At 50.2% G+C, this 24,513-nt stretch overlaps 8 protein-coding genes across 8 annotated transcripts; 4 read left to right on the top strand and 4 right to left on the bottom strand.

Moving 5' to 3' along the window:
• Positions 1 to 166: 166 nt before the first annotated feature.
• Positions 167 to 1,906, bottom strand: ALT_4702 (PEX28-32 family peroxisomal membrane protein; the record flags this gene model as incomplete). The annotated part of the gene is made up of 3 exons (XM_089599787.1): positions 167 to 1,490; positions 1,554 to 1,694; positions 1,779 to 1,906. The coding sequence occupies 3 exons, from the start codon at positions 1,904 to 1,906 to the stop codon at positions 167 to 169; spliced, it is 1,593 nt and encodes a 530-aa protein (XP_089456125.1).
• A 1,640-nt stretch (positions 1,907 to 3,546) lies between these two features.
• On the top strand, positions 3,547 to 7,542 carry ALT_4701 (putative protein kinase; the record flags this gene model as incomplete). Its single annotated transcript, XM_089599786.1, has 1 exon — positions 3,547 to 7,542. The coding sequence occupies one exon, from the start codon at positions 3,547 to 3,549 to the stop codon at positions 7,540 to 7,542; it is 3,996 nt and encodes a 1,331-aa protein (XP_089456124.1).
• A 1,002-nt stretch (positions 7,543 to 8,544) lies between these two features.
• ALT_4700 (endoplasmic reticulum-Golgi intermediate compartment family protein) lies at positions 8,545 to 9,916 on the top strand (the record flags this gene model as incomplete). The annotated part of the gene is made up of 3 exons (XM_089599785.1): positions 8,545 to 8,635; positions 8,678 to 9,361; positions 9,414 to 9,916. 3 exons carry the CDS (start codon positions 8,545 to 8,547, stop codon positions 9,914 to 9,916), a joined length of 1,278 nt encoding a protein of 425 aa, XP_089456123.1.
• A 323-nt stretch (positions 9,917 to 10,239) lies between these two features.
• On the bottom strand, positions 10,240 to 12,383 carry ALT_4699 (uncharacterized protein; the record flags this gene model as incomplete). The annotated part of the gene is made up of 3 exons (XM_033556815.1): positions 10,240 to 11,463; positions 11,521 to 12,255; positions 12,327 to 12,383. The coding sequence occupies 3 exons, from the start codon at positions 12,381 to 12,383 to the stop codon at positions 10,240 to 10,242; spliced, it is 2,016 nt and encodes a 671-aa protein (XP_033412706.1).
• A 1,492-nt stretch (positions 12,384 to 13,875) lies between these two features.
• On the bottom strand, positions 13,876 to 16,646 carry ALT_4698 (RNA polymerase III-inhibiting protein MAF1; the record flags this gene model as incomplete). Its single annotated transcript, XM_089599784.1, has 5 exons — positions 13,876 to 14,877; positions 15,991 to 16,265; positions 16,343 to 16,460; positions 16,538 to 16,571; positions 16,636 to 16,646. 5 exons carry the CDS (start codon positions 16,644 to 16,646, stop codon positions 13,876 to 13,878), a joined length of 1,440 nt encoding a protein of 479 aa, XP_089456122.1.
• Positions 16,647 to 18,273: 1,627 nt separating this feature from the next.
• Positions 18,274 to 20,510, top strand: ALT_4697 (putative FAD monooxygenase; the record flags this gene model as incomplete). The annotated part of the gene is made up of 4 exons (XM_033556812.1): positions 18,274 to 18,408; positions 18,457 to 19,450; positions 19,509 to 19,745; positions 19,807 to 20,510. 4 exons carry the CDS (start codon positions 18,274 to 18,276, stop codon positions 20,508 to 20,510), a joined length of 2,070 nt encoding a protein of 689 aa, XP_033412703.1.
• A 1,105-nt stretch (positions 20,511 to 21,615) lies between these two features.
• ALT_4696 (MARVEL domain-containing protein) lies at positions 21,616 to 22,271 on the top strand (the record flags this gene model as incomplete). Its single annotated transcript, XM_033556811.1, has 3 exons — positions 21,616 to 21,657; positions 21,740 to 22,006; positions 22,056 to 22,271. The coding sequence occupies 3 exons, from the start codon at positions 21,616 to 21,618 to the stop codon at positions 22,269 to 22,271; spliced, it is 525 nt and encodes a 174-aa protein (XP_033412702.1).
• Positions 22,272 to 22,742: 471 nt separating this feature from the next.
• Positions 22,743 to 24,199, bottom strand: ALT_4695 (terpene synthase family protein; the record flags this gene model as incomplete). Its single annotated transcript, XM_089599783.1, has 8 exons — positions 22,743 to 22,833; positions 22,884 to 23,101; positions 23,157 to 23,190; positions 23,239 to 23,328; positions 23,375 to 23,537; positions 23,595 to 23,762; positions 23,815 to 23,960; positions 24,021 to 24,199. 8 exons carry the CDS (start codon positions 24,197 to 24,199, stop codon positions 22,743 to 22,745), a joined length of 1,089 nt encoding a protein of 362 aa, XP_089456121.1.
• Positions 24,200 to 24,513: the final 314 nt, after the last annotated feature.

Here is a 24,513-nt window from a genome sequence, read left to right as displayed (position 1 = left end):
ATCATCGCAGAGGTGCAAATGAGGGTAAAGTATTCTCTATCCTTGACGAATAACAAGGATTCCCGCTCATTCGAGCCATTTTAAGTATCAGGCAACCTGGTCTAATAAAAGGTTCTCCCATTCGATCAAGATCATAAAGTATTACACCAGTGTACTCATAACAACATCACGTTTTCCCTTGGTTCGAAGGTTTCTCTTTGTCGGTCTCAGAGGACACGCTGACTCTCTGCACGACCCGAACCCACCGTCTCCTCCGCCATTCGCCCATGCCATTGAATCCTGAATGCCCTTGCTCCTCCCAGTCTCGAGAGACCGACTTCTGCTTACCTTTCTGCGTCTTCTTCTTCTCTTGAATTGAGGCCGGCTTCGAGGTTGAGCCGTAATCTTGATACCCTAGGGCAGTGGCCACGGCGTCTTCGTCTCTGGACGCGGATTGAGAAGGTAGGTCCCAAACCCAGCCTCCAATCTCTTCGTTGGCCATGCTTCCTTCTGGGCCAGCCCCGGGTATCTCAAAGCCTACTCCGGTAATCATGCGCTCAACGACCCACTCGCGGCAGTCAAGGTCCAACTTCCACTTCTTTGTCTTCCATGCCCAGCCAGGTGGAGGCTGAACGTCTTCGAAGAAACGACATCCTCTTGGACGGTCTCCTGCAATGCGGGACGGTGACAACGGGTCATATGGCACTGGACTAAAAATGAAATGGTCCCACTCTGACTCAGAATAAGGAGCTAGGGAGCGATTTTGGATCTCGAAAATCTCTACCTCACGCTCTTCAGGATATGAATCCAGAGAAATATCAGCCAATGAATCAAGCAACGATACGGCGGCGGATGGGTTCGATGGCATCGACAACCCATACAGGTCTAAGATCTCCTTTTTCTCCGCCCGGTCAGCCTGCGCGTCGGCTTTCACAGCACCGCTACTGTCTCCTAGGAGGTTCTGCAAGAAGTCTTGTAGGCCGGGGTGATTGGATAGGACTGCCGCATTGCCACCAAGTAGTAGAATAAACCGCCATGGCAGGAGATGAGCTGTCAGAAACAGTAGCGCAGCAGTGATTGTTAGCATAAGGAAAACAGTGGATGAGAGCTTTTCATTCGAGAAGTTGGTTATGGGTGCAAAGAGCGAGACAGTCGCATCATGCACATCAGAGAAGTCAGCCATGACGTTCTGGAGATCACGCATATTTCTGAAAAAGTCCTTCGATGTCTCAGACGCTGGCTTGATAGTCTTTGCAGGCGCAAGTGCCGGACCCTGGTATGAGTAATAGGGTGTGGTGCTGGAAGTAGACATTGAAGGAGGTGGTGGATGACGTGCCGCGAAGGCTGGGACCATGATGAATAGTAAAATGACGGTAATGGGAAGTACCACCAGGAGGTTAGGATCCAGGCATATAAACGAATAGATAAAAAGGAAAGAGAATGTATGGGAGGATTTCCTCCAGCTTAGCAGACGTTCAACTCGGTTTTGGAAATGGAAAACGATCCCGATCCTGTCAAGGCTGTTAGCAACATGCAAGTTCAACATTTCCCCATAGATATTTTATCTGACATACCTCGCGTTGAAGCGACGAAAATTATTAGCCATCAAAGGAAGGCTAAACGCTGGCCGCTTAACATCTGGAGACGTACGCTTGTCGCCTCCCGACACAGACTCATTGTCTACATCTTCTGCGGGAATGACTTGCTCCAGAAGCCTTACATCAATAACGTCAGTCCATTTGGCACCTCAAAAGGCTTATTCTCCAAATCAGAGACGAGAGGGTACAAACTTGGCGAACAACTTGTCTTGCAAAGACTCCGACCTCCCATGCCGATGTGACTTGGCGTCATTTTTGTTGACTGAGATAACAGGGATGGGCTCGTCACGGTTGGCAATAACTTCAGCAGTACAACCGTCATCCATCATGCCCTAAGCTAGAATCTGCGTCGAGAGATAGACTTGAAGCATGAAAGTGCATTTCTTGTGGCGGATGGCCCGAAGTGCTTGGTCTCTCCGCACAGAAGCACATGCACATCGACTGTTCTGATATGGATGAGCCGAGCAGGGTCGGGTTCCGTAAAACAGGGCTGGTAATTTGGGTAATGAACATGTAATTTGGGTACAGGTTGATCTGCCGTAAGGAGCAGAAAATGACAAAATCCACCCATCATGCACTAATCTCAGAAGAGCAGAGTTTGCCCTCTTTGCACTTGTCGTTACCCAATTAGGCATCTCTAGAGCTACAGAAAAGGAGCCAGGGGGCACGCACTACCTTACATTTTAGACTACTAAGAAACTTGCGATAGTTAGTACTCCGTTAGGTTACTCCATAGTACCTCCGTACTGGCAGAGGTCAACAACAGCTTGTTGTTTACCAAGTACCCATAATTATATTTTGTCACTTCCTCGACTTTTCTCCTCTGCTTCATTTTTCTAGCTGCATTGGGTGGTCTTGCTGGCTTCTTTCTGCTCACGATATCATCTGTAGATTTTCGTTTCATCATATTTGGGTGCCTTCCTCGTTCCTTAACAATATTTCCCCTTTTTCTTCTTTCCCGTTTGCTTGGGCTCTAGTGGTCCCATTTTATTATATACGCCCGTAACTTTCTTAACGCCAAGTCCAACCGAACGACGAAGAGTTCCCCCTCTGCGCACCAACAACCCTGTGTCGACACTTCGAAAGAAACCGAATCGATATTAATACGCTGTCAATCCTTTTATCTGGCCGCGTACTTCGGTTTGGTTCTTCGTGGTCGACTCCTGGCAAAAGAGACGTGCTCTTTTTGTTCCCCGCAATGGACCGGTAGCGACCGTTGACGGGTTGCGCGACGGTGTTGTCAAGCCTCTTCTTTGTTTTGAAGGCTGGGAAATCAGTGACGCATCTGTGCCATTGGCAAAAGAAAACGACACTGGGCTGCTCGTTCACCTCTAACTTCTCAACGAATCGCCCTGGACGTGCCCCGATCGCTACTGGGAATACTGGGATCGAAGGGTTAGGATGCCGGAAAAGCTACCGTCGCAGCAGACTCCAGGGAGGGGGCAGCTGCGTAAAGGACAAACGGGCTCGACCAGTCCACCTCGGAATGAAGACTCAGGATCTGGAGGTAAAATATCCAAGCGATGGTTTTGTCCGGTGCGGAATCGCAAATGGCAATGGCTAACGAGTATGGCTCTAAATAGCAGAGGGTCCCGCACGAAGACGATTGCATAAACATGCATCGACACCTTTTCTTTCGGATACTCCTCCTTCCTCAAAAACAGCAGCTGGGTCTCGCATAAGCATCATGACCAAGAGAAGACTGTCGATTCGAGATCAAAAAGTGCCGCAGGGCCCACGGCCGCAAGAACCCTCGCGCAGAAGGTATGGGCTGAAAATCTCCAATTTCCCTGCGTGGTCTCTCCCAGCGTGACTAGGAGGGTTGTATTATTGATTGCCATTAACTTCTAACTTTCTGCTTCGTAGTAATGCACCGGGCTCTTTTTTCCACTCGGGACACTCTTCAATTGATTCAACAAATGAATCAACGCGGAGTACAAACTCTCGCGTCAGTCTTCGTTCCACCAGCATGGGGAATCTGGCAAAGTCGGACTATAACCATACGCCTCCTGACCAGACGGACTTCCTTGCCCCCGTCAACTTTGATGACTTCCACAACAGCATCATGGCAGAGCCGAGTCTAAATCACTTTCCAATGCCGGGGTCTGGGGTTTCAAATCACCCTGGAAGCCAGCTCTCAGGTCCATTTACGCGGAATCCGTGGGCGGATAACAACGAATCCAGCTTCGCCAGTCGGTCAAGGAGTAATTCCGTGCGGAGAAAGAGTGAAGTTTCACGTTTATCGAGCCAGAATTCCTCCGCAGAATCGGTATCTTCGCGTCTTCCGGCTTCTAACACCGCTGCGCGGAGTCGCCGCCAGAGTCTTGTCCAAAATTCCGCTGCAAACGCGCCTGCTCCGCGCGCTCCACGTAAATCTCTAGGTCCTGGCTCCATTTCAGCTGCTACATCTGCGAGACGTCAGAGCGTGTCTGCTCGGAAGGCAAGTGTGGATACGGCTCCAGCCGACCATGCAAGCCTCCGCCCACATGCCCAGAATCTCGATTCCAACGGTCTTGACAAGACGAGGCTCCCTTCCAATGTTCGCAGCATGAAAGCCAAGTCGCTCCAACCACCCTCCCGAGAGCCTGGTGACCATCTGCTGACCGCATCTGGATTGACCGACCACTTGCGGTCATGTTCCACTAATACCGTTCGGACGCCGATTAAGAATCCTGCCGGTAGTGCAACTACGCCCGCTTCATCTGCGAAAAGGGTGTCAGTTATGCCCCCACACGCGACAGGCCTCGGAGCTCGAACAATAAGTCCTACTGATGCACGGCGTATGAAGCGAATCTCTACAGCGCCGCAAGCGCCTCCGTTACCATATACTCCTCCAACCAAACAGGACACGCTGCCTGTTCGCCCCCGGTCCTGCGCCCAGTCTCCGTCTAGCCTGCCGCGGAAGAGCGTCACACCATCGTCGACGAGAACAACGCCCGACCCGAGTCGGAAATCCTACAGTTCAGGCTTGTCTTTGTCGTCCAACACGAGCTATAGCTCTACGAGAAATTCCGGCAGTTCCTTGCAGACAAGATTTGCCCAGAATCAATCGTCTTCCCGGTTACCTACCCCAAAGCCGCGTGCAGAACACACGGGGGGAAACAACGAAGAAGTCCCTCCTGTTCCCGCAATTCCCAAGGCTTACGAGTCTCCCAAGGGTGACGGCGATTTTCAGGCATACTTTGCTCCGCGGAAGTCTAGTCTTCCCCTGGATATTGGTCTTCCGAAGCCGAAGGTTGACCACGACGCTGAGCACAAACCAGCGACAAGTGGTAACGACAAAAAGACTACGGACCATCCTGCTGAGCGAGCAATGAAAACTCCCGATGCAAAGACTCCGGCGAGCAATTTTGGGAAGAAGAATCTGCAGCCTTTGAAATTGCCCCCGTTGAACCTGTTGCCTCTCAGCACTCCCGTGGCCTCTAAGATCGAAGCTCTGAAGGACCGCGAAGAAGATGCGCAGTCCTACACTCCTTCAGGCCAGGTCGTATCCAAGACTCCAAGCACGCCGATGACGGCCTCCAAGGCAAATTTCTTCTTTCGAGACGATGACGACACAATGGGCTTCACCCACGCTCGAAGCAGCACTTCCCATTTCGTGCTGAGCACTTCGACAACTGCTCCTCTGAGGACAGCAAGTAGCTCCAGTGCATTGGCATCTTTTGACAATAATACCACTGGTGGTGCGCGAACAATTTCCCCGTACGTCTCGTACACGTTGCCAAAGAGTAGCAGCGACTTCAGCAACCTACAACAAAAGGCCAGCACGAGTGGCGATTATTCCCCACAGATCTCGCAATCATACAAGCTGACTGGGCCTCGACCTCAAACTCAATCATCCGCATTCTCTTCGAATGCTGACACAATCAGTCAATTGTCTACTCCTTCGGATCCTGACAACAACAGCGTTTCTGGCTCCTCCATCTTCAATAAGATCACCCTGACCAGAAAGCGTAGCAACTCCAAATCACAACGTTCGACAGGTGCTGATCTGGATCCGGCGAAGCAAATGCCGCCGCCTAGACTCCCAGCATCTGCCACCTGGAGTAACCTGTCCACAGTCAAAGATTCGAGTCCCACGCTCAAGCCATCGTACGTTCAAACAAGACGTCAGTCATCTATTTCCGGCACGAGTGTCTCAACGATGCGGAACCCAAGTGTGAGTAGTGAACAGAGTCTCGCTTTGGAGCCAAGTGTCTCGAACGAGTCCGGGGAAAGCAATACGGCACCACTCCGATCCGGATCATCAATCTTTTCGCCCGTGCACAAGATGATCAATTCGGCAAAATCCAGCACGGCAGCCACCCCTCGCCAGCAGCATGAGTCTAACCCTGACTCTGACATTTTGGCAGCCGACGAGGAGATGCGCAGACTCGCTAGCAAGCGCAAGGACTTTGAGACTGCCGCCAGGAATCTGGACGAATTACGCCGCAAGGCAGGCCCGAAAGAGCGAGTGAGCCCAGCGCAGGCACTGAAAATGGCCAACCTCAATATCTTCGAACGTGGAGAGATCATCGACTTCAAGGATATCTACTTTTGCGGAACGCAGAATGCGAAGAAACATGTTGGTGATCTGAACGCGCAAGCTGCCAACTTCGGCTACGACGATGATCGTGGTGACTACAACATCGTGATCGGTGATCATCTTGCGTATCGGTATGAAGTACTCGATGTTCTGGGCAAAGGTAGCTTTGGTCAGGTTGTGAGATGCATAGACCACAGGACGGGAGCTCTGGTTGCTGTGAAGATCATTCGCAACAAGAAACGGTTCCACCAACAAGCTCTGATTGAGGTGAACCTCCTTCAGAAACTGAAGGAGTGGGATCCGCATCGCCGTCACAGCGTGGTTAATTTCACACAGAGCTTCTACTTCAGGGGCCACCTCTGTATCTCCACGGAGCTGCTCGGAATGAACCTTTATGAGTTCATCAAGGCTCACGACTTTAAAGGGTTCTCACTCAAACTAATACGCCGCTTCACGAAGCAGATCCTGGGCACTCTGACGCTCCTGCACACCAAAAAGGTTATTCATTGTGATCTCAAGCCCGAGAATATCCTTCTCGTTCATCCCATGAGTTCCGAGATTCGGGTCATCGATTTTGGATCCAGTTGTTTCGAGAATGAGAAGGTGTATACCTATATCCAAAGTCGTTTTTACCGCTCGCCAGAGGTCATTCTTGGCATGTCTTATGGCATGCCGATTGATATGTGGAGTTTGGGGTGTATTTTGGCCGAGCTCTACAGCGGCTATCCCATCTTCCCGGGAGAAAATGAACAGGAACAGCTTGCTTGTATAATGGAGGTGTTTGGTCCTCCCGAGAAACATTTAATTGAGAAGAGCACTCGGAAGAAGTTATTCTTTGATTCTTTGGGCAAGCCTAGACTCACGGTCTCTTCAAAGGGCAGAAGGCGTCGACCCAGTTCAAAGGATCTTAAACAGGTTTTGAAGTGTGATGATGATGCTTTCCTCGACTTTATCTCTCGCTGTCTTCGATGGGATCCCGCTCGTCGCCTCACCCCTCACGATGCGCTCAGACACGAGTTCATCACTGGAATCAAACCTGCGTCACGCTCTCGAAGCTATGGTATGACGAGCCTATCAAACAAGCGTGGCACCACTCTGTCTAATCCCACAGCACGGCCGCTGCCGGAGCCACCTGGAACTAGTCTCAAAAACGGTACATTTATTCGCAGTCGCGACATTTCAGGCAGCTCTCCTGTGAAGCCGACGACAGTTGGTAAACGGCACTCCACCGTGAGCGGCCTGCAGCCGTCGACTCCTGCCAAGCGAGGCACAACTGTCCCTTCTACTCCTGGTTCAGCGTTACCCCGCGTCGCAGCCAGGAGCATCAGTGGAAAGCCTGACCTCGCGACTGCGGCGGCGGCGACGAGCCTGGTAAGTAACCTGACCTGGGTAAAGATACAACCACGAGGCCATTTGATTGACGAGTTGCTAGAGAAGTAAATGATGCGTCGCGTTCCACGTCTCCACCTTTCGTCCTCTTTTCTTTCCCCCTTTTTTTTTCACATGCCTGTAATATTAATTCTTGTCGTTATCTTCAAGTTGCATACATCCGGTCGAGAACGTCGGTGGTTCTGCGCATGCGTCATGACTGAATTGAAGTGAAACTAGTTTGAAGCGGCGGACAAGGCAACAAGAGTTCATTTTATACCCCCTTATTCCAACATTTGTGTGGTTTGCCATGATACCTGTACTCTTTGCACCTTTTCCTTCACTTTTCTGTTGTGTTTCCTGCTTGCCACCAGTCACCAATTATTTATGATACAATCATGACCTTTCCTTCACAACTTCTACCGGACTATATGCATAACCCCTTGTTTTTCAGAATTGCCTGCACATGTCTTCGCATCGCCTCATTCTCATGTACCCTCGAGGCTATTTGCATCGCTACGGATCTTCATTGTTATGCATAAAGCGTCTGTACATTCATACGCCTTCCTATGTCCATTCTTCTCATAAGTACCCTTGTATCTCTTCAATTCTCGCCCGGGACCGTTGTGACTTAATCTGCGGAGTCTTTTCTGGTGTCATGCGGACTATTGTTGACTTTGCTTTGCGGTGGTATTAGGCAGCTCTGAGGGGTGCACTCGTCTAGTATAGAGATCATGAAGTCGCTATGAAATAGAGAATAATCTATGAATTTGTGTTGACGCTTGAAGGTGTCTTGCAGTATGTCAAATGTCAATCTAGCCTTGTTGATAGCGTTGTTGATAAGCCGTCCGATAACGCGTCGGGGTGCGGAGTTTAGATAGGTACCTCTTTTTGGAACACTTGGCCTGTACTTGTCTTCCCCCCGTCGTCGTCTGTTTCAACTATTTTCTTGCGCCATCACCAGAGCTGTGCTCATTTGTCTTACGGGCTTTTTATCTGTGCTGTCTGTACACCTAGCCTTCCAATTTACTCCCGTTCATGTCTTGATTTGTCCAATTCAAGTTGCGACTCGTGATGAACGGCTACGCATCGCACGGCCTTGACGAGGATGCATTTGCGGAGAAGTCAAGCGTCAAAGGCAGCTTGAAGACATTCGATGCATTTCGTAAGTGCTCATCATGAACCATTGACGTGCTCAAAAGCCGAGTCCAGCTCGACTGTGTGTTTTCGCAAACCGTCCTCGAAAGCGGCCGGGCCCAGGTTATGGTGCGGATGCTGACGATTGTCGTGGTGATTCTAGCAAAGACAAAACCTTCTTATACAGCGCCTTCTCCCCGCGGAGGACAATGGACGGTTCTGATATTGCTCGTCTGCACCTTCTTCTCAATATCCGAGTTCCGCACATGGCTCAAAGGCACCGAGAAGCAGCACTTCAGCGTTGAAAGGGGAATCTCCCATGACCTGCAGCTGAACCTGGACATTGTGGTGCACATGCCCTGTGACACGCTGGATGTGAATATCCAGGACGCTTCAGGCGACCGCGTTCTTGCCGGTGAGCTGTTGAAACGTGAGCGCACGAGCTGGCAGCTGTGGATGGACAAGCGCAACTACGAGATCTACGGCGGTGCGCACGAATACCAGACGCTCAGCCAGGAGCACGCAGATCGTCTATCGGAGCAGGAGGCCGACGCGCATGTGCACCATGTTCTCGGCGAGGTGCGGAGGAATCCCAGGAAGAAGTTCGCCAAGGGTCCCAAGCTGCGGAGGGGAGATGCTGTTGACTCGTGTCGGATTTACGGCAGTCTGGAGGGGAATAAGGTCCAGGGTGATTTCCACATTACCGCGAAGGGACACGGATACCATAACAACGCACCTCATCTCGAGCACAAGAGTACGTTCTTTTTGGCTTCGTGTTCATTCGAATTCAATTGACGCTCGCGCAGCCTTCAACTTCTCCCACATGATCACCGAGCTCTCCTTCGGCCCTCACTATCCCACCCTCCTCAACCCCCTCGACAAAACCATCGCCACAACCGAAGACCACTACTACAAGTATCAGTACTTCCTCTCCATCGTGCCAACCATATACTCTAAGGGCAACCTCGCGCTAGACACCTACGCCAACGCTCCGCCCACAAACCGCTACAGCAAAAACCTCATCTTCACCAACCAGTACGCCGCCACCAGCCAGTCCAGCGCAATTCCAGAAAACCCCTACTTCATCCCGGGCATTTTCTTCAAGTACAACATCGAGCCCATCCTGCTGATGATTAGCGAGGAGCGCACCAGTTTCTTGTCCTTGCTTGTGCGGCTGGTGAATACCGTTTCCGGGGTTATGGTGACGGGTGGCTGGTTATATCAGATGTCAGGTTGGGTCGGCGAGCTGCTCGGCAGGAGGAGAAGGGGGCAATCGGAGGGTGTTCTTACAGGGCGCCACGAGGATTGAATCCAGTCGATGTAGCCTCAGGCTTGTTCTAGATGTGCATGTGTTCAGTTGGTGCTTTGTCTTTTGCTTGCGTCGGTTTGGGACATTTCGGTGCTGGTGTCTGTGTTCAAATATTGCATCGTTGCATACGCATGGGATATCCATTTTTCTTAGCCTGAACGAGTATATTTCATTCATTATATTCTTAGCGTAATCATTATTGTAATGTAATTTGAGAAGTCGCCGTGCCAGTCAAGACACTGGCTGCAATTGCTCGATGTAGATCAACCGAAAGAGAAAGGTTGTCAGGAAGCTGGAGGTTCTAACGTATGTTGACATCAGATCTAAATCTCGAATATCTCACCCATACCCACACCGGCTCCCTCCGCGCCAGCCCGACTATCCACCAAATCCAGCCGCCAGCCCTTCCAGTCCTTGAGCTTCCCCTTGATCTCGCGGACCCACTCCACACGCTTCCGCGCCTCTTCTTCGGCCTGCGCTCGCGCAAACTCTGCCTCGTCGAACTCATCCTCGAAGTTCTCCTCGGACAGGAGTTCCAGACTGCCACGCGCAGCGGGCGGATGCTGCTGGGTTGAGGACGCCCGACTGCGGTTCCCATAGCCGCCGGTGAAGGCCGCGAGGCCGCTCGAGAGGACAGTGGAGAAGGACGAATGCTGCTGGGCCATGCTGCGGCGGCGCGCGTGGTCGGCGGACGAGCCGCCGACGAGGTCCACGTCGTCGAAGGCGTTGGCGGCCGGATTGGTATCTGGCGCCGTATAGCCTCCTTGGTCCGTGGTTGAGAGTTCGTCACGCCGTTCCTTCCAGACGCCACGACGCAGATCAAAGACCTCTCCTTCGAGGTCGCGGATGCGACGTTCCAGGCGCGACCGTTCCTCGTCCTCCAGCTCGTCGAGGGCATCGTCGTCTGTGCCGCCGGATTCGCGCTTCCTGAGGCGCTCGAGGTCTTCTTTCAGTCGTAGGTTCTCGTTTTCGACGCTTGCGAGCCGTTTCCGTAGAACTGCTGCTTCTTTCTCGGTCTTTTCGCTCTCGCGCAGGCGGGCCTGGTGGCGGGTTTCGGACTCTTTGTGTAGATTTCCCATTGCTTGGAGTTTCTTGTCTAGTGTGTCGATCTTCTTCTCTGCTTCGGACCTTTCTTGTTTCAGTTCCTCGATCTCCCGCTGCAGGTTCTTGATTAGAGTCTCTGTAGAAGTCTTGTCTACTCCTTCCTTGACTGCCTTCTCGGAGGCTCGCGTCAGGGCATTTTTGGTATCTGTAAGCTCTCGTTGAGACTTCTCCAGAGCGGATTCACTCTGAGAGAGTCTCTCTTCCAAAGCGGCTACCTGAGCCTCGTGAGCACTGCTGGATGACGACTGTTCCGAGAGCTGTGCACGAAGATTGGAAATCTCCAGTTCCATAGCCTCAATGGTAGCTGACTTGGACTCAAGCTGTTGTACGAGGTCGGCAGGAGGCGACTCTGCAGGAGCTGGTACGGATATGCTAGCATTGTTGCGATGTGACCGATTTTGAAGATGCGAGTTCTGCCTCTGTAGAGAGGCGATCTCTGCCTTCTGTTGACTAGGTCAGTAACCATCTTAACAATGATTGCTTCGATAGATAAAACACACCAGTTCGTCTATTTCCGCCGCCTTCAGCTCGGCTTTCTCCAACTTATCTTTCAACTCCGCCGCATCAACGCTCGCTTCCCTAAGATCCTCGAGCTGCTCTTCCGTCTTCCGCCAGCGACTCGTTGACTCTTCCAGTTGCTTCTCTAGTCGCTTGTTCTCCTTCTCCAGCTCCTCTATCCGCATCGACTGTTTCCGATAAACCTCATGCACGGAGTCACCATTGCCGGTCAAAGGAGGCAAAGAGGGCACAGAGGGCGACTTTAAGGCATTCGACGGAGACGTCGAAGCACTTCCTTGAGAGACGGAGCCTTTCCGGAATGACGACGAGCGCATCTTGGACTGAATTGAAAGAGACGGTTGCCGAGTATGACCCGCGCGCGGGGTATCTAGTTTAACGTCCGGAGTCTGGGGCTCGGCATCCGGCCCTGGGGAAGGGGATGTAGGCGCCTCGGGCATGGGTTCGACTGGCGACTCAGGGCGCTTTTCCGGCTCAGCTGTGGGTTCAACTTCAGGTTCTGGTTTCGATTCAGTCTCCGGCTCCGCTTGCTGTTCCTCCTCCTTTTGTGCTTCCTTCTCTGTTGACTCAGGCTCATCTTGCTTCACCTCTGCGGGGGCTTCTGCGGGGCCCTCTTCGGTAGGCGCAGCGGCCTCTTTCGGTGCGTCGGCTTCCTTGGGGGCTTCTGTGGTGGCAGCCTTCTTGCCGGCCTTTTTCTTCTGTTTCTGGAGCTGCGCTACCTGTTTGAAAGAGTATCAGCGTCAGTCATCGTCCCTCAAGGGTCATCCGCATGTCGGTTTTCTAGGCTTACTCGTTTCTTCGCAGCAGCCAGCTTCTCGGCCTTGATGCGCTCCTCCTCGTCCGCCATCGCGTATGATCGTTCGAGATATTCGCAGTGATGATTGTTGTAGGGGAGGAATTGGAGGAGGTCTTATCTAGGTGTTTGTGTACGGAACGGACAGCTTTCCCCGATCAACCAGGCGTGCACGGACCACGGCCATTTAAGTACTACTCCAGTCGAACTCCATACATAACCCTACTGGGCTTCCCTTGACCATCATGAATCACGATTAGGACATGCTCTATATATGTTCAGATAGCTCTAAGCCAATACGAATCCCCAAGTCGATTCTTGTTAGAACGTATATCTCTATTCAATAAGTAAGGGACTCAGATCAATCATCCCAAAGATGTCACTTTGCTCCGCCTAGAAGAGATCTAGTGGTACATTAAAGATATCATTAATTGGGACGATATCTCATCATCATCCACATAGAAAAAGAACAGGGTTATCCTGACCGAGAAGGGAAGAAAAAGAGTAAGCGAACCTTTCCACTCATTGATAGAATGGGCAGCGACCTGTCGTCACGTGATTTTATCACCACTTCTATATCATGACGTAGTTATTTTGACTACAGCAAGCTACGGTTCTGTACATTTACGAAAGGAAACTCCTTCTTCCCGCAAGCATACTAACCATTCTGCACATCTAAGATCGCAAACAAAAAAGATATTGCTCATTACAAGTGTATCACATCCTGAAAGCCAAACTTCACAGACCCCGTGCGGGGAAGATCAGCCTCAAAGTTATCAGTGACAAGCCCTCGAGCTAGCAGGTCAAGCATGGATTTTCCACTCGGTAATAGACATCTCGTCGTGGGGACTATTGGATGAGATGCATATGCAGGAGTGGTCCTTTGGTCCTATCTCATGACAGAATTGGTAAGAGCTCCAAAACATCTAGGTACGATGGAACATCTGGTACGACGGATGGTGATAGCCAGAGGGATGATAGTGTATGCATTTCCTATCATTATGTATACTGGATCGCCGAATCCTCTTTGAGATTGAGCAAAAGATTCTTCTAAATTACACGGCCTCTCGACCGAGGAAGATGGATAACTGCTTCTTATACCATGTTCACTCTCAGAATCATGTCATAATGACTACCAAATTATCGTCACTTTCGCGAACCCAGGAATCTACGTCAAATTCGAAGCTGAACAGATTCCATTGTAATAGGATTACAGTGCATAGCGCAACATAACGTGAAAACAGCACTGCTGCAGTAATTAGAATGAACCCATGTGTGCCAGACCAGGTTTCAAGCTATGCAGTGCATCAAAATCATTATCAAGGTTGAATCAATCTGAAGAACAAGTCTTGAAACCACTCATTACGACAAGAGGCATGTACCGCCGTTGCCGGTCACCAAACGCCCCTCACCGCAGAACATGCAGGTTGAATGCAGAGTAAAATCAAGCCAACGCCGTGGAAAGATAAACAAGAAAAGAAAGGAGTAGAAACAATCATGAAAATGGACAAAGAAGAGAAGAGGTCGTCAATCCACTAAATCGGAACTAGACTTCCATTTGGTCGGCAATCTCCTCACTCATGGCGCGAACTGTTCCCTTACTACCTGATCTCGATCGAAACTCCTCGTCGCTAAGCACGTAATTGTCGTATTCATCAACAACAGGGCGTGTTGGCGGGGATGAACCTTCCTCCTCACTTTCGATCTCGAGTTTCGCGCGATTTCCGAGCCAGTAACGAGCTCGCTTGCTTGAACCCATCAGATCAGGCGTCATGTACCGGGATACATCGACATCATCAAACGTTCGCTTGCCGGTGGGTGTGGTGGGAAGTCCATCACCCTCTTCGGGTGTGTGACTGAGAATGGGGATCGCTCGAATGTAGAGGTAGCAGACACGTTTCCGAAGGCGGTTGAAGAAGAAGTAGTGCAGGCTCCAGATCGCACCGTCATCCGCATCCGACGGGTCTTCGTCGGGCGAGTACGAATAGTATGAGCACTCCTTCAATGACATATGTTCATCAATTGTTCTCCACATTCTCGGGCCCCAAATATGAGATGCTGCGCTGTTGTATGATCCAGATATCGTCGCCGGAGACGGAGGAGACATGTCAATCGACTCGCGAGGTCTCAGGTTAAACAGAGTTGAGTCCACGGTGTTCATAACCCTCTTCAGGCTTCTCTCGCGACGAAAATCCGAAGGGCGCAAAACGTGCGAAAAGTCATAGTCGGGATGGCTTGCATTGAGCGTTGCGATCAAGTAGGCGAAAGTCCGGCGACTGGAGTGATCGCTCAGGGGACCAAAAGGACTCGAGCGCGACAAATTGAGTGACGCAGCCGCATCGGATGCATTGGGAGGTGAAAGTGAGGCAGAGAGGCGAAGGACCGATTCATATTGGGCTTCCAGTGATTGTTCAATGTTCTTGTACAGTTTCCGGTCGGCGCGAGCAGCCTTTGTCGTATACAGGTCGCATCCACCCACAATGTGACAATCGTCCGTATCGAAGTTAAGTGAATTCGCGACGTCTTCGAGATCGGGAATAGGAAGATACTATTAAGATCCTTATGTCAGCATAACAGAACAATCCCCGCGGTGAAGGTGCGTCTCGGCGCAATGTGGAATGCGCACCTTCATCTTTGTCAAAGAAGTGCTGTCTGAGGAGATAAGAAGCGACGGCGGCTGGGAGTATTGAGGCAAGAGCCAGATATCAATTCGTCACTTCTGGTTCACCCGAAGACAACAGAAAGAGGTTGATCCGACGCGATAGAGAATATCTGCGCGGATGATGTCGAGATAGTCGTCGTGGTGGACTGACCGCTGATCGGAGATAAGGACGGTTGCGTTGGCAGCTGAAGCCACGAATAAATAGGCCGATAGAGCGCGGCTGTGAATGTCTCAAATGAGATTTGTTTGCTGAGACAACCCCTCTCAGAAGAATCAAATGGATCTGAGGATGAAACAGGGATTAAGAGGGGACTGATTGATGAACAGCGATACGGGGTGATCCAGTTGCGCGTTGGCTGAAGGGGGGGAGGGTAGTCACGTGGCAACTGCGACCGGCCAGTGATATCACGCACTTACTTCACGGGTCCAAAGGAAACACTGTTGCAGACCCAGAAAATGACGAATGACTTCACATGAGCCCTTCGTTGGATAAATTGGCGATCACTTCCTTTGATTCCTGGAACTGGCCAATGTAGTATTAATTAGTGCCTGAAGTCGCGTAGTAGAAGACAACGCCTATGTACGTCCAAACGCCTGTAGAACTGCCCTCGAAAATCCGGATAGCGAAAACCCAAAGAAAACAGTATGAACAGGGAAATGCTCGCTTGTCAAACAGTTGTTACATGATCTTCGTAACCACATCTTCCTCAACCTGGAAGAGGAGCGACATTAGCCTAACTCAGACATGTGACGTGTTCACATCGGATGAGGCTAGGAAGACCCAACGAAGAGCGATATATGCGGAGATGTAGGGAAATATGTATGATAAAAATAGGTGCAATGGGAGTGTTATTGGAGAAGGCCTCGGGCACATAAACGTGATCGGAGGCAGGAGAAGCGGATGGAGTAGAGGATATGAGACTCATTGGCTCACAACCTCTATACATTGCGGTGGGTGTGAAGACAAGGGATCCTGGATGTCAGGGAATATCAACTCACCTCCATATCTTCCAGACTATCCTGTTGACTGATACACCTGAGCACATTCTTCTTGCTGCTCTCCTGCATCTCGCCCGCAAGCAAGAGTTCATCGAGGATGAAATATGCCTTTTGGAAGTTGAATATGATGTCGAGCTCGCAAACGTTGCCGTAGTACTTGTCCATCTGCTCAACATATCGATGCACGATTTCGAGGGTGATCAACTCGTTATCGGTGGAAGCGCAACCGGCGATGAAGAAGAGGGAGGCATAACGGCGGTAGACGACCTTGGTGTCTGAGAACGAATACGACAAGAGTCAATTCATTGATGCTGCAGTGTACGAAGGCAATTCCTGGGGGAAAGGAGCGTACCTTTGTACTCAAGGAAATTGCACATCCGGGTGCGACGGGACAGGACGAGCTGAGTCACATCTTTGATAATCTTGGCCTTCTCCTTAGGCGAGAGAGTCGTAAACCATTTGGCAAGACGCTGGATAGAAGCAAATTTCCATCAGTCAAGGAGCTCTGGGATCAAGTTCAAGGAACTGGGTGGGCCACGAGGCATACCACTTTGCCTTGCCGCGACAACAGGATCAGGTAACTGAGAGGGGACTGTCAGTCTGAGTCATAAACAGTAGACGAACCTCTCGGCAAGAACGCCTTACTGAATTGCCATTATGTTTTCTGCGTTGTAATGAGATAGCAAAAGAAATGCCACAACTGGGTTGTGGACAACTTTAGGTCGAAGGAGGAGCTGGAGAAATTATTTGCGCGGGCCCGTGTGGCCGATGGGGGGGAAATTATTGCCCCGCTGATATTATTCAGGAACATCTCATGTCACCACATTCTTTGGCGAGCTAATCCGCACATAATCGAATAATTCTCCTGGCTGAGATTGACAAAGGGCAAATAGAATGTATTGAACAGAATTATTACCCTGATGGCACAAATTCTGGGAGATTCACCAGCCACCGCTGCAGTGTCCCTCTGCCATCTACGGAGTAAACCAGCCCCTTTGATTGCTATCCAAGTGAGCCCAACCTAGGTAGCCTTCTAGAGCTTTACGATGCTGATATTATTCAGCTCACTATGTGTATCTCAGTAGGTCTCACCAAAAGTAGAGTGTAAGCATATCCTCCTCAGTTGGATATACTGGTTAATTGAATAAGGTGCATGTATCTCCTCAAGCAGGTCGTCCATATACAGAGTACTAGACATCAAGTCATGCTTGATGCCAATTTTGCTGCGACTGTCGCAGTTCTCACAGTCACATAATCACAATTAATGATTGCCTATTTACACATAAGAGAAAGCTTTATTTTCTTGGTTTTAAATGGCAAGTATTCAAGCAATCTTGTTGTCTTACCTGGGTCGCCTGGTCTGTGCCACTATATATATATCTTAGGCTTTAGAGTACCTACTGACAATCCCTCCGCAGAAGACTGTATCACTTCTGTCAATTAAGCCAACCTAGGTGTCCTAAAATGTCTCCGTACAAATACATGGTATCGAAATAGGTAATCCTTCTACCTAAACTTTCATGCAAGTCATCTTGTGAATTACATTGATGAACCTGGAGTCTAAACCAAAGCTAGATGTTCTCATTACCACTGGAACATTGATGTTCAGCGTTCTTCCAGGAGCGATTGATGCTTGAAATGACACTATCCGAAAAGCCACTACTCTCAGCTCCTCTAGGACACCCCTGAGCTTGCTGAAGTTGAATCTTTGCTTGAAGACTATTATTCGGACAATCCGGTCCAAGATGAAAGCTCTATAAATCGCAGATACTTCTTGTTCACAGCACAACTACCCATTTGATGGCTTTATCGATGTTTCCAACTGAACGAGCTTCCGAAATGGAAGAGAGTCAACCTGTCATACTGGCAGCCATCCGAATATTTTATCGTCGGAACGTGGCCTAGATGGACGATCAAGAAACTTAGATTGGGCCGGGAGCCAAGGTTATTGGAGCTGTTAGTCGAACATCTACAACTCCACATTCTGGCTCTCCAGTTTGCGGGGTTGGTCCCCGGCTTTGCATTGCGGCGTTTGTTCGGAAGCACCAACAAATGCCGAGGACCCTCTATGTCGGATTGACATCGGATTCGAACTTTATATTTTCATCGGATCAAGGGAAGACCTCAGCTTTCAGAGGAGGCGCATTATGCATGGCGCTGAGAATATAAATGGAAGCCATGTTTGTCCGTCGCAGACCATAGCTTCTCGGAAAGGATTGCAAGGCGCAGAAATATACTTCTTAATAAACACATGCAAACTTATTATACTCTACTTTCGATACAATGACGAATTTGAATCAGCCTGAGGATCATGTTGATGTGCTCATTGTCGGGGCTGGGCCGGCTGGCCTCATGTTGGCAAACTGGATGAGCCGATTAGGAATCAAGACTCGCATTGTGGACAAGCGTAGTACGAAGGTTGGTCCATTTGATCTCACATTGAAGACTTACTCATTCCTTGCACAGGTATTCAGCGGCCAAGCAGACGGGCTCCAGTGCAGGACACTGGAGATCTTTGATTCCTTTGACTTTGCCCACCGGGCCTGGAGAGAATCGAACCACATGCTGGAAATCTGCCTCTGGAACCCTGACAAGGACGGCATCATCCGTCGATCTGATCGTATTCCGGATACTATCCCTGGCCTCAGTCGCTTCCAGCAAGTCGTGCTTCATCAAGGTCGCATTGAACGGTTCTTCCTTGACTCCATCAAGGAGCACAGCAATATTACCGTGGAAAGAGGCGTAATGCCCACTTCTTTTGAATTCGATGCCTCCAAAGCTGCCGATTTCAATGACTACCCCATCACTGTCACCTTGCGCACCTTGACAGAGGAAGAGGCCACCCCGAAGCAGCAACAGGCTACGAACGGCGCTGCTGTTAGCGATGGCTTGTTCCGAAGCAATCTCTCCCCGGATGACACGGACGACATGCTACGAGCAGCTGAGCTGGATAGCCGTGCAAATCAGACCCAGGTTGTCAAGGCGAAGTTCATGGTTGGCTGCGATGGTGCCCACTCGTGGGTCAGACGCCAACTAGGGTTCAAGCTGGAAGGAGATTCGACAGATTACATCTGGGGTGTGCTCGATATCATTCCCATTACCGATTTTCCGGACATTCGAATGCGTTGTGCAATCCATTCTGCGAGCGCGGGGTCTGTGATGGTCATTCCTCGCGAGAACAAACTCGTTCGGCTATACATTCAGTTGCAGTCAACTGTCACTGGAGGTGGTAAAGCGGATCGTTCGAAGATCACACCGGATATGATTCTCAAGTCTGCACAACGCATTCTTCATCCATACAAGCTGGACTACTCGTACTGCGACTGGTGGACTGCGTATCAGATCGGTCAGCGGGTTGGAGACCAGTTTTCGCTAGAGGAACGTGTGTTCCTGGCTGGCGATGCAGTGCATACCCACTCACCAAAAGCTGGTCAGGGTATGAACGTAAGTATGCAGGACGGTGAGTGGCATATCTATCCTCCGTGGTGATTGCTCGAAACTTACTAATGACCACTCAGCTTATAACTTGGGCTGGAAGTTGGCCCATGTGGTCAAAGGCTACAGCGACAGCGCAATCCTCAAGACCTACCAATCCGAAAGAAGACGCATCGCTCAAGACCTAATCAACTTCGACTATCGCTTTTCTCGCCTCTTCTCCGGACGTCCAGCCAAAGACGTCATGGATGAGGAGGGGATCAGTATGGAAGAATTCAAGATGGCGTTCCAGAAAGGAAACATGTTTGCAAGTGGTATTGGTAAGACAATGCAGTTGCTTCTCAGTATTCGAGCTTACTCAGACTGACCATTTCGAAACAGCTGTCGACTACGGCTCTAGCCTCCTCGTTGCAAAGGCGGGAGACTCCGGCGAACAAGGCGATGGCACGGACGTCGCAAGCAAAGACAAAAGCCTCCGGGTAGTCAGCAAGCAACATTTGTCAACCGGAATCTCGGTTGGCATGAGAATGCCGAGCTTCAAGGTGCTCAACCAATCCGATGCTCGGCCATGGCATCTCCAGGAACTGCTGAAGAGTAATGGCCGATGGCGCGTGATTGTCTTCGCCGGTGACCTTACCAACAGCGAGAATTTCGGCCGCTATAGCCAGCTGGGAGAGAAGCTCAGCAGTCCGACTTCGTTCCTTCGCCAATATACGCCACCTGGGCAGCCGATCGACAGTGTCATCGAAGTCCTGACTGTCCATGCCGGACCCCGCACAAACATTGAACTCTTAGACCTCCCCGAAATATTCCATCCGTATAGCGAGAAGCAAGGATGGGATTACTGGAAGGTGTTTGTGGATGATCAATCCTACCACGAGGGTCATGGAAAGGCGTACGAGAACTACGGTATCGATCCCAGACGTGGAGCGAGTGTTATTGTCCGACCTGATCAGTACGTCAGTTGGCTCGGTGAAGTGGATGACTATGAGGACATGGAACGCTTCTTCTCTGCGTTTATGAAGCCGCAGCCGCAGCTGGCCCAGAAGGAGATTCCCGTAGCTGCGGAAGCTTCTACTCTATGAGAGGCTGCCTTTCCTTTTTCCTTTCCCCCCGTTCTGTAACCTATGTGAGTGGTTCTCAATAGATGTCCTTGGTCTTTGCTTGATACCTTTTTGTCTTATCGCCCAAATTGGATGATATCTGCGCAATATTCTCATCTCTTTCAATCCTAGAAGAAATTTTCTCTTGGGATAGAACATGCGCAGAGTTTGACTTTCTAGAACAGGATTCGGGATCTGCACTGGTTACTGCATGCATCGACCATGAAGAGCTGACAACGGGTTCGAGACTCGACCAGTGGATCATACATCGATTAAGGAACTGGACCCATAAGGTATGAGGATGCTAGGGCCCACTGTACTTAGAATCGTGAGTGGCTCAACCGGTGGCCAGTCAGTCCGCTTGGTCCCATGGTTGACCGTGATAGGGCTTATGTAGGAGTATAAGCTCTGAGAATTGACTTCGAAACGTTGCAGAGTATATGGTGACGGAATCATCATTTCATACCGGATTCAGGCGGAAGAGACTACCAGTTCTGATGTTGTAGAGCTTGAACCATTCTTGAGCAGTCATGCATACTGTGCAGTAGTTCTACCTTATGTTAGAATATCCTTGTACAAGCTCCAGGCGCATATGTACTGCCGCCCAACAGCTGGCTGTAGCTCCCTTATTGCTTGACGATCATTCTCTGACTGACCCTGACCACGCTTTGTTTTTACCTCGACAACCTCGATGGTAAATGTCTACATATTGACTAAGACCAATAGATCAATCTGATTGAACCAGACAGTGGCTCAACTTCCATGTACTGGTGATTTCATGATCGTGCTCCCATGCATGACGTAGCATATTTTCCATTTCCGCAACATATCGTCATTCTCGGCCTCCGGACATTCCGCACAGAATAAAATATTCTTCATCCCTAGAATCGAGTAGCGCATCAGATCTGCGTCTTGTTATCTTAATTTCCCCGTCGTGGCACCTGTCAGACTGCGTGTTCGAACCTACTTCCCTTTGCGTCGTGGTGACTTACCCAGTATACTAGCTAGGGCAACTATACTCAATTGCGACTACAACCTCGCCAAAAGAACGAGATAAGTACAGCAACCAGCTGAAAAACCAGTCAAAATGGCCCTCGGAGGAATTCAGCTCGGCCTGAGAGTATGGGAGGTACGTGTAAACTTCCATTTACGGCCGCCACGTCTTTGGACAGAGACATCGGACGAATAGCTAACAAGCGAGTACTGTGCAGTTCGTCTTCTCACTGCTCGTCATGGCCTTGATCGGTAACATCATCGCCATGGCGTTCGCAGGCAACCCCGCCACGATCAACTACAGCATGTTCACTGCCACATTCTCCATCGTATCGCTGTTCTACCTCGTCCCCGCCTCGATCAACATTAACTGGGCCATCCACCCCATCATCATGATCGTGCTCGATGTCTTGAACAACATCTTCTTCCTGACCAGTGCAATCGCACTGGCTGCTAAGCTGGAATGCCACTCCTGCTCCAACGATGTACGTTGCGACGTTCGTACCCAGGGTTTTCAGCGACTAACGAGCCTAGAATTACACCCTCCACAACGAGATCACCAACGGCGCACACAACCGTCAGAAGCGATGCCGTGAGGCTCAGGCCTCCGTTGCGTTCCTGTGGTTCGCTTGGGCTGGATACATGGCTTCGACTATCATCTCTATCCTTCAGGCTCGTAGTTCTACTGCCGACCTCCGCAGCCGGACCGGTCGTGCTCCTCGTGGTCGCCCTAGCATGGCTCAGGTCTAATGCAGTGACTGTATGTTGCCCTAATTTCTGGCGACGAAGGCTCTAATGAGTGGTTAGTTATCGGTAGCGGACGTCTCTCTACCAGCTCATACGACTGTAACGACAACCGTCAATGCTGAGAGGGTCCGCATTTGTGCCAATGATGTACGATGTTCGATGATCTAATGTCGATGGAAAATAGGCTGGGATGACTGGGGAAAAATCTATTGGTATTTAATGAGAATCTGGGGTACACCATTATTGGAGTCATGGGATGGAATGTCCGGATAGGTCTGGTTATGGTGGCAGGGATGGGTGGAGGACTGGAGTACTGGTTTCATTCTCATGTTAGTTCATCTGTACTTTATACGTACTCGATGCTTAATACTTTGCTTTAATGTACCATTTGGGAGTCTACAAAATGATCCGTGGCGTAAATCTCGTATCAACAAGGTGCATAGAACAAGACATCGACGCAAAATCACACCACCATCAAACATCTGCACTTTGCCGCTTGACCGTTACAATCATGGAGCGTCGCACAGTATCCTTTGCATCTCCAAAGTACCGTCCTGATCGAAAGCTACAATCGAAAGCGTCAGCCAGATACTAAGCAACCTATTTTGTACATACCTCCAATTCAAATTAGCCGTCACGACATTCTGCACGCCCCGAATATATTGCTGCACTTGAGCATCGACATGCTCACCCCAGCTCGGAAGCTCGGCCAATGCAAGATACCAGTCCCTATACCGAGCGACGAGCATATTGCCGATATGGTTGAATGCCATTTGCGCCGGCATGCCAGAGTGACGGCATACCGCGACGACGTTGTGCGTTACGCCTTCTTTCTGTTGCACATCAGTATTATTTATAAGTGTCGATGATGGAGGATTAGGAGGTTACCTCTTCCTTGCAGTAGGAGAGTATATCGTTTTGTCTGTCCACTTAGCATCCGATCATGATCAGATGGGAATGGGAGACTTACAGAAGAACAAGGTCAACTCCAATACGTTCTATCTCCTTGATACTTTTGCACTCGAAGACATTGTCCGGGAGGTCCAGCTTGTGCGCGTATCTGATGGTATGAGTGAACTGTATCAATGCCAGGGGTTTAGACATACTCGACCAAAGCGAAAAGAGGCGTAACGCCCGCTGACTGCCTACGCAACGCCAGCATCTCGTCCAGAGATGGGTAGCGGCCCATGGAGCAAGTGCGGACTTGTTCTATGCTGCCCCTGCAGTAATCTCCCATTGAAGAGGCGAACCTGCGTCGGACTCCTGTGGCTGCATGAGTAGTGTACGACAGTACGAGCAGGGTGATGATGATTGATTGTATCATACCAACGGGAGAAGCCTGAGCCACACGCTGCCATACTGTGTTGTGAACTCGAACCAGGGGACTGTCTGCCTCAGAGGGCAGCTGAGCACTCTCCCCCATCCCGGCAAGTAAACTATCGATGAGCTGCTGGGCCCGCGCAGAATCGTCCTTCAGGCCTCCGTTGTCGAACACTGCCAGAGATGAGCTTAGTACTCGGGTCTACAAACGCTGAGAAGGACCTACTATCGTCGAATGGAAACACCCAGTTCCCCCAATCGCACACAGTGCGCAATTCCTCCGGCCCAGCATCCGGCGCTGCGACGGAACAGAAGTACGAGAAATCAGTTTTATGCAGGATGCGCCGTGATCTCTCATCAAAGGAGCATTCACTGGATAAACAGACGGTTTAGTAGGTGATTCGGTCGTTCATCGTGGGCTAGGTTACTGACTTGGCCAGCCATTCTTCGGATTCCTTCCTCACCTCTTCGTAGTGCGGATTGACCACAGGGTTCTCGGACAGAAACAGCACGAATAATTGGGGCAGATGAACGGGGATATGTGTATCTTGGGTTGGTGTCCGCTTTTCTCCCAGCCGGACTCCGTTCTCGTGGATCATAAAGTCTGTCATTTTGGCTTAGAATATAGATGATATGATGTAGATAAGCTGTGCTTGGTCTGGTAGAATCAATTTGATTCCTCTCTTCATGACCAGGAGCCATCGCGACGAGTGACCATGATCTTATACCCAGAAGTCCCATGTCGATCAGATTGGAGTGAACTGTAAATCGATAATGAACTCCCTCGGACAACAATAATACCAGACTGACTTCCCCTCACCATACTCAAGATACTCCTACTAGCGTTAAATGAATAATGTTTCTGTCATTGGACTCAATACTCGGAGGATAGTGCTAGGTCCAATTTCTTTCATTGCCACTGACT

The sequence above is a fragment of the Aspergillus lentulus genome (assembly GCF_001445615.1).
Source record: "Aspergillus lentulus DNA, contig: Alt08, strain: IFM 54703, whole genome shotgun sequence".
NCBI lineage: Eukaryota > Fungi > Ascomycota > Eurotiomycetes > Eurotiales > Aspergillaceae > Aspergillus > Aspergillus lentulus.
Note: the sequence above shows the minus strand (reverse complement) of the source record. Positions and strands in the feature narration are given on the sequence as shown.